The sequence below is a fragment of the Pundamilia nyererei genome, unplaced genomic scaffold, assembly GCF_000239375.1.
Source record: "Pundamilia nyererei isolate P.nyererei 1_Seehausen unplaced genomic scaffold, PunNye1.0 scaffold00277, whole genome shotgun sequence".
Lineage (NCBI taxonomy): Eukaryota > Metazoa > Chordata > Actinopteri > Cichliformes > Cichlidae > Pundamilia > Pundamilia nyererei.
This window is the reverse complement of record NW_005187678.1, coordinates 594721-601973: the sequence shown is the minus strand read 5'-3', so window position 1 is coordinate 601973 and position 7253 is coordinate 594721. Positions and strand designations below refer to the sequence as shown.

Here is a 7253-nt window from a genome sequence, read left to right as displayed (position 1 = left end):
GGTTGTTAAATTTGTATGCTGAGCTTTAACTGAGTGAACGGGTTTGTCTGTCCAGGAGGCGAACCTGCAGAGGGTGCAGCTGGCAGTAAAGGCTGGCGGCGATCTGGAGGAGGTGGAGCTCAGAGTGGTGGAGTTGTTGGACCAGCTTATCAGTGACTGCAGGTAAACTCAGTGTTATTTAAACTTATTGTGATCCACTTATTCCCGAGTGTTCATGTGTGCTTCATTTCAGGGAGGGAAATCCAGGGAAGTTTTTATTTGTTAATGTGTCGTTAAGACTTTGCTGGAAAAAATAGTTAAATTCCTTTAACGACAGATTTTTGCTGGTTAAATTATAGAGTAATTAAAATGATCTCTATCCAGGGAACTGACTCAGTTTAAGTGAGTTCATGTAGCTGCATCAGCCTCAATACATAATATTGAGCTAAGCAGCAATCATCTCTGGAGCATTAAAAGTACATTAATTATTTTTTGTGACAATAATCTTTGTTCTTTGTTTAAAAAAAGGATATTTATCAACCAGCACGTGCTGCACACATCATTAGCCCCGCGACTTCTCACTGGTGAACTCTTCATTTCCTGCCATGTTTGCTTCCCGTCTTTTTTGCTCTCTTTTCCCAGTGATGAGCTGCCCTCACTCGATCAGTGGCAGTGTGCAACGCCTCTGGATCGCTCGCTGAGGCACGTTCGTACCCTCCACTTGCAGCAGATCGCTGCGGCGGCGCTGGCTCTCAAACACGGCCCGGAGACTGAGCTCTCCACGATGCTGGAGCAGGCTGAGGACTGGGCCAACAGGCTGAGGACCATGACTGAAGAGGTGCGTTTAAATAAACTGCTACAGTTTGAGTCAGAAGCTCTTGATATCTGGTGGGTGAAAGTGAGCACAGGAAATAAAAATAAATAAATTGAGTCATTTTTAAGCAAACGTCATATAAGTTTTCTCCTTTTTTTGGACTTCCTATAATGAATTCAAGTATTAATTTTAAATGTTATTCAAGGTGATGAGCTTTGGAAAAAAACAAGCTGACCAACCATTTCCTCTCTGAAAGTTTATCTGGCCTAGAGATGGATGCATAGACACATTCCATGAACTATTATTCATTTAAATTATCCTTTAATGAGAAAACCAGTTACCACTAATTTCTCTGTCTCTTCCTTTACGTCAATCTTCCAGCCCCAGAACAGCCTTCCAGACATCGTGATATGGATGTTGCAGGGTGACCGCAGGGTAGCGTACCACCGCATCCCAGCACACACCGTCATCTTCTCCCAGCAGCACTGTGGGAAACACTGCGGTCAGCTGCAGACTGTCTTTCTTAAGGTGCACACTCACAGTCGACTAACATCAGAGGACATTACACCTCTTACGTTAATCAGCTTCTTGATACAAAGTGTGACTCACCGTTTGTATGTGTTTGCTGTGCAGTGTCCACAGGGCAGTGGAGGAGAAGCCAAACTTCCCGGTCAGTTGAGGGTTAAAGTTTGGTTTGGATTGGCTGCTGATGTCAAACACTTCAATGAATATGCTGAAGGAAAACTGTCTGTCTTTGCCGAGGCGGTAAGAAGTCGACAGAACTAGAATGAAGTCTCAAAAAGAAGTCTTTAAATATTAGCAATGATCCCAGCCTGCCTCTTTCTCTCTGTCTGTAGTATGAGAACCAGACACGGCTCGCCCTGGTGGGCAGCTGGGGAACTACAGGTTTAACCTACCCCAAGTATAGCGACATCACCGGGAGAGTTAAATTGCCCAAAGAGAGTTTCAAACCCTCGCCCGGCTGGTCCTGGGCTGGAGACTGGTACATCAGCCCCGAGAGGACGTGAGTCTGTGCCTTTTAACCTTTCGCACTCTCATTATTCTGTGATTAACAGTTTAAAACTCTGGGCTTTGTTGTGTGCTGAAGCTGTTGGAAAGAACATGGGAATTTTGTGGCTTTAACTGATTTTTTTTGGAGGCACATTTTTAGGTTTAATTTATCCACTAAGATTAACATATTTGCTCCAGATATCAACAAATGGACAGGCTGGAACCCATCAGTCAGTTTTATACATTAAGATGAGACACTTATACATGTTAGGAAATATATATATTTACAACACTTATGTATTTAGTCTGTGGATTTACTTATTTTCACAGGTGCAGCCCTGAACTTTTCTAGACATTATAATATATAAACGGACTGAACCAGACTATTTCCTGGTGTATGCTACACATGTGAAAGGAAAGCTATGGCAAATATCTTGATGTGATTCTTTCCAAAATTTTCAGAGGCTCTCTTGTGAAATTTATATAATTATCTTGAATCGAAGCAGGGTCAAAAGTATACATACAGACTCAAATATACGTACAGTTGCCTAAATCTTTGATTAAGTGGCGCTAAAGGTTCTGGCTGAAGGTCTTAACCTGACAACTTCAAGGTCTATTAAATGCCTCAAGGAGAAAGGTTTTATGATGAGACGAGACAAAAATTGAGCTATTTGGCCACAATGATAAGAGGGATATTGGAGGACTAGAACATTGCATCAGTTGTCAAGCATGGTGGTGGTGCATCATGCTCTGTGGCTGTTTTGCTTCCAGCGGTACTGCTACATTGCACAAAGTGGGTGGAATAATGAAGGGAGAGAACTACCTCCAAATTCTTCAACTTCACCTCAAATCAACAGTTTGTTGGTTGAAACGTGAACACAGTTGGGTGTTCCAACAAACCAGTGATCCCAAACATGCTTCAAAGCTGCGTCTGGAATGGATGAAGCAATCTCATGTTAAGCTTCTGGAATTGCCGTCCCCATAGCCTGACCTCAACCCTATTGAATATTTTTGGAGTTAGCTTAAAAGTTGGGTCCATGTCAGGAAAGCAACCAGTTTAAATGAACTCTACAGTTTCTGCCAAGAAAAGTATCCAAATATTCAACCAGAATTGTGCCAGAAGCTTGTTGACGGCTAACAAAAACATCTGGTTGTGCTAATGAACATTTAACTAAATATTAGAGTGTGTGGGGGGTAAATCTGTATACTTTTGACCATGTGTAGATTAGAGAAATCCAAAATTAGAAGTCCAAAATTACCCCAACATTCATGCCTCCGATGATGGATGTAAGCTTCTGACCACAACTGTAGTTGTTTAGCAGTGAGTTAAATGTGGCAAATGAAAATATTTAAAAATGAAGGTCATTTGTAAATGAATGTGTATGTATCTGTTGCTTTGTGCTGTTAATACTTCAGACTCCTGTTTGATGTGGATGCCGGTCACATGACCTTCACAGAGGAAGTGTTTGAAAACCAGATGAGGCTACCAGGTGGCCAGTGGATCGGCATGCAGGAAGGATACACGGATGTGGTATGTGTAAGTGCTTATGTAACATATTTTGGCTTCAGTCATCGCAGTAAATCTAAGCAAGTGTGTCTTTGTCAGAACGGGGAGAAGGCGGTGCCAAAGGACGAGATTGAGTGTCCACCAGGTTGGGTATGGGAGGAGGTGGAGTGGAGTGAGGATCTCAACAGGGCTGTGGATGATCAAGGTACACACAGGCACACAATAATACCACTTTCAACAATAGAGAGTAAATTAAAACTAATAAGTCCTTTTCTGTGTGTTCAGGCTGGGAGTACGGCATCACCATTCCCCCAGACCGGCGTCCCAAGTCGTGGGTGCCGGCAGAGAAGATGTACCACACCAACCGACGGAGACGATGGATACGGATGAGGCGACGAGACCAGCAGAAGATGGACGCTCTGAGAAAGGTAGCAGAAGAGAAGGAAATGAGTTTGAACAAAATATACTTCATTCACTGTTTTTTCTGACATATTAAATATCGGCGCTTCAACAAAGCCAAAAGCAGGACAAATGAGTCTGCAATGAACAAAGCGGTGACACTTTATAACAAGGGCATGATAAACACAGTTTCAATGTGTGTATTTGCATAACTTTGGGTGTTTTCAGGAAAAGAGATGCAAAATATACTGTAAGCAGTTTTAAGTTCAGCGTAATTTTATGGTAACTTTGCAACAAACCCAACACAATTTCTCCGTCTGACATCGGAAATAAACTGCCCATCGGAGCGTGGGCTGTATTATGTTGATGTACATGATGATGTTTTATTATTCACTCTGAGTCGTGGGCCATATTCTGAAGCATTACCAGCTAATTTTGAGGTGTTGCATGAATGATTGTCAAATAATCTCATAAATAATACATATTAGTCTCTGGAATTCTTAATCCTATTTCTTCATGCTGCATATTGTAAATTCCTCAAGTGTTTTTTTTGTTTGTTTTCTAGGAAGAAATTAAGAAGAAATTATGTTCTTTACTTTTCTCACTTTGGGATTATGATACATTCTGTAACACAGAAGATATCCTACTTTACATCCCATTCTTTTTAGGTCACGGATCCGTGTATCCCCATCTCCATCATGTCTGCCCATCCTAAGAAATCCGGTGATGTGAAGAAGGCAACCATGATAATAGTCAGAGGAACATTAAAGTCTTAAAGTTTCCATCAGTTTGATGGCTTATTTTATTCCACACACTGTATGTTTTATTTTATTTATTTATTTTTTTTGTTTATCTTTTGAGAAGATATCTTTGACCAAAATATCATGTCAGTAAGGATTTGCTGGCCTGATTTGATGTATAAAGAAAGGAGCTGATGAAGACAAGTGAAAAAATGATGTTAGTCAAAAATGTAGATTAATAGATTTTCCTAAATTGAATTTTAAAATAAAAATGAAATTACAAAATTAAGTCATGAACAGCTGACGTTCCCCATAGTAACCACTAGATGGTGGCCAAGCTCCACAAATGAATTTAGGAAAGTTTGCTTTCTGCCCTCATGTTTTTATTTTTGGGGAAAATGAAAAGCTGATTTAAGTTTATGTTCGTGTTCACAGCAGCGTCCAGACGAGGCGGAGAGGGAGGGCTGGGAGTACGCCTCGCTTTTTGGCTGGAGGTTCCACCTCAAGCCCAGGAAGACGGACAGCTTCAGGAGGCGCAGGTGGAGGCGCCGCATGGAGCCGCTGGAGAAGACAGGACCGGCAGCCATTTTTGCCCTTGAGTGTTCTCTGGTGAGGAAGTGCCCCAAATTATGTAGACACCTAAACAATATATAACCCAGGTGTTTTGATTTCACATGTTCAAAACTGCTAATCCTCCTCTGAAAAGTCCTACCCTGAATTTTTGATGGCTGCCTGACAGGAACTATCAGGTGAGTTTTGGATGGTCTCACCTGTGGGACTTCTTTCAGGATTTTTCTCTTAGGAAAAATGAAGTGTCTGGACTAGGTTCTCCTGAAAACATTTGATTGGTTAAACTCTTTAAGGTCAGCCACACAAGTGCCATTTTTAAGAAACAAAGACAACGTCACACAGACCAAATGAGTAGAAACAGACCAATGAGGCGCAGGCTGAGACCTGAAGTGAGCTAGAAAGAAAAAACAAAGTGGCCATCACCCAGACCTGAAGAGCCAATACAGAATGAATACTCGCACAAGACTGGAGATCCAGGGGTCAAACCTCCAGTCTCCTGATTAGCACATGACCTGCTCCACCTCCTGCTGCAAAATCAAGTTCATCCAGTCCAAATTCTGGGTAATTTATCCCTTAATTGGCCTGGGTTTGTGCTTTATCACTGGTATTTGGCGACATACTTGAAGATGGGCTTAAGTGGACAAAATCATCAAAAATGGTACAGATTAAATAAAAAAAGTGATTTGCCCTGTCATTATTTGTACAGTAAAAGTAACACAGTCTTTTATTTTGAAGGCCACACAGAAAGAAAGTGCTTGTAAAAGGTTTTGTTTCTGTTCTGCTCCTCTCCTCCGACCCTTCCTCCACAGAGCAGTATAGAGGACAAGAATGAAGACAAGTCAGTTACGACCACGTTTGGAGTCAACAGGCCTACCATTTCCTGTTTCTTTGAGCGTAAGGCAGCTTCCTTTTTCCTCCCTTTCTTTCCCGTCCCTGTTTTTGTGTGTATAATGATGTGTGTACATATCTGTGTCTGTGTGTGCATTTGTATATATGCAGGTGGCACTCGATACCATCTGCGCTGCTATCTGTACCAAGCCAGAGACCTGCTGCCCATGGACAAAGACAGCTTCTCAGGTACTGAAGACAATGTTGGAACTGCTGCATCATCTGGCAGCCAAAGTTGACCCCAAATCATTTTTTCCAGCAGTTTTGATGATTTTACTTTGTTAGACACCTTTAATGTTGTTTTCCCCCTTTATTCCAATCCAGACGCCAAATTACCGTTTATTCACTGTTTATTACATAAGATGGATTTTCTTGCGTCCCTCCAGGAAGAAATTAGGGTTGTGGTGATTATCGGAGTGTTATGTTTACATATACAGGGCAAAAGTTAAAGGAAGTAAAAGTGATGGTGCTTTTAAAAACATACAAAGTGCAAAATTATCCCAAACTGCATTATCTGTAGGATGCCTTCATCTTTCTGTGTCTTAGAAATAGATTTTTCCTGACTCTGGGTGCATAAACACACAAAGACAGAACATGGCCTGCAGCTGCAAATATAACTACAACATGAAGCAAAACCTGGAACAATGAATCTCCATCTGTGAATAGGATCGAAAGATCAAAACACAAGGATAGTTACAACAATGCACAACTAAAGAAAAAAAACTAAATTGTGTCCAAGGCCATGACAGGCTCATTGTTGAGGGAGGGTGGATTGTTTCCACTCACTTGCTACTTCATATCAAGTAGCAGCCCGTTTCTGCCACTAAAAAAGACAAAACAACAAGTATCCATAACTCGAAATTTCGAGTTATTTTCTCGAAATTTTTAGTTAAGTCGAAATTTCGAGATCCTTTTTTTCTTTTTTCTTTTTTTTTGTGGCGGAAACGAGCTTCCATACTAAGAGAGAGAATAATAAACTTGCATTTAACATGTCTCTGCTGCCCCCATGTGGCCGAAAACATATGTTCATAAGTTAAAACATCACTATTGACAAGTGTCTTTTCACGCTTTGTCATTGCTAACAATCCTTTGACTTTTCAAATAAATAAATAAAGTCTTTAAATGCACCGCAGCAGGCGAACCTTACGGGACATGAAGAAAAAGAAGCTTTGATATGAAGCACCGAGTTGTGTATGTGCAGCTGGTGTTACTGCACTGCAGAGGGAAGCAGCGCAGAAAACAGGCGCACAGAATGAGAGAGCAAAGCACACGCACAAAACAACATGTTTTTCTTCCATTCAGAGAGGTCACGGTAACTGCGACTGCTGCGAGCCTGTGTTAATCA

General features: G+C 41.3%; 1 protein-coding gene across 1 annotated transcript in view; it reads left to right on the top strand.

The window, feature by feature from the left end:
* The window catches only part of dysf (dysferlin, limb girdle muscular dystrophy 2B (autosomal recessive)), a 106796-nt gene that overhangs the window by 32578 nt on the left and 66965 nt on the right, over positions 1-7253 (top strand). Inside the window, exons 22-32 of the mRNA XM_013915250.1 lie at positions 56-162; positions 622-817; positions 1175-1321; positions 1427-1558; positions 1651-1817; positions 3221-3335; positions 3411-3516; positions 3597-3739; positions 4886-5059; positions 5830-5914; positions 6020-6097. Of these exons, the coding sequence (XP_013770704.1) occupies positions 56-162; positions 622-817; positions 1175-1321; positions 1427-1558; positions 1651-1817; positions 3221-3335; positions 3411-3516; positions 3597-3739; positions 4886-5059; positions 5830-5914; positions 6020-6097 (1450 nt within the window). The remainder of the gene's footprint in view (positions 1-55; positions 163-621; positions 818-1174; positions 1322-1426; positions 1559-1650; positions 1818-3220; positions 3336-3410; positions 3517-3596; positions 3740-4885; positions 5060-5829; positions 5915-6019; positions 6098-7253) is intronic.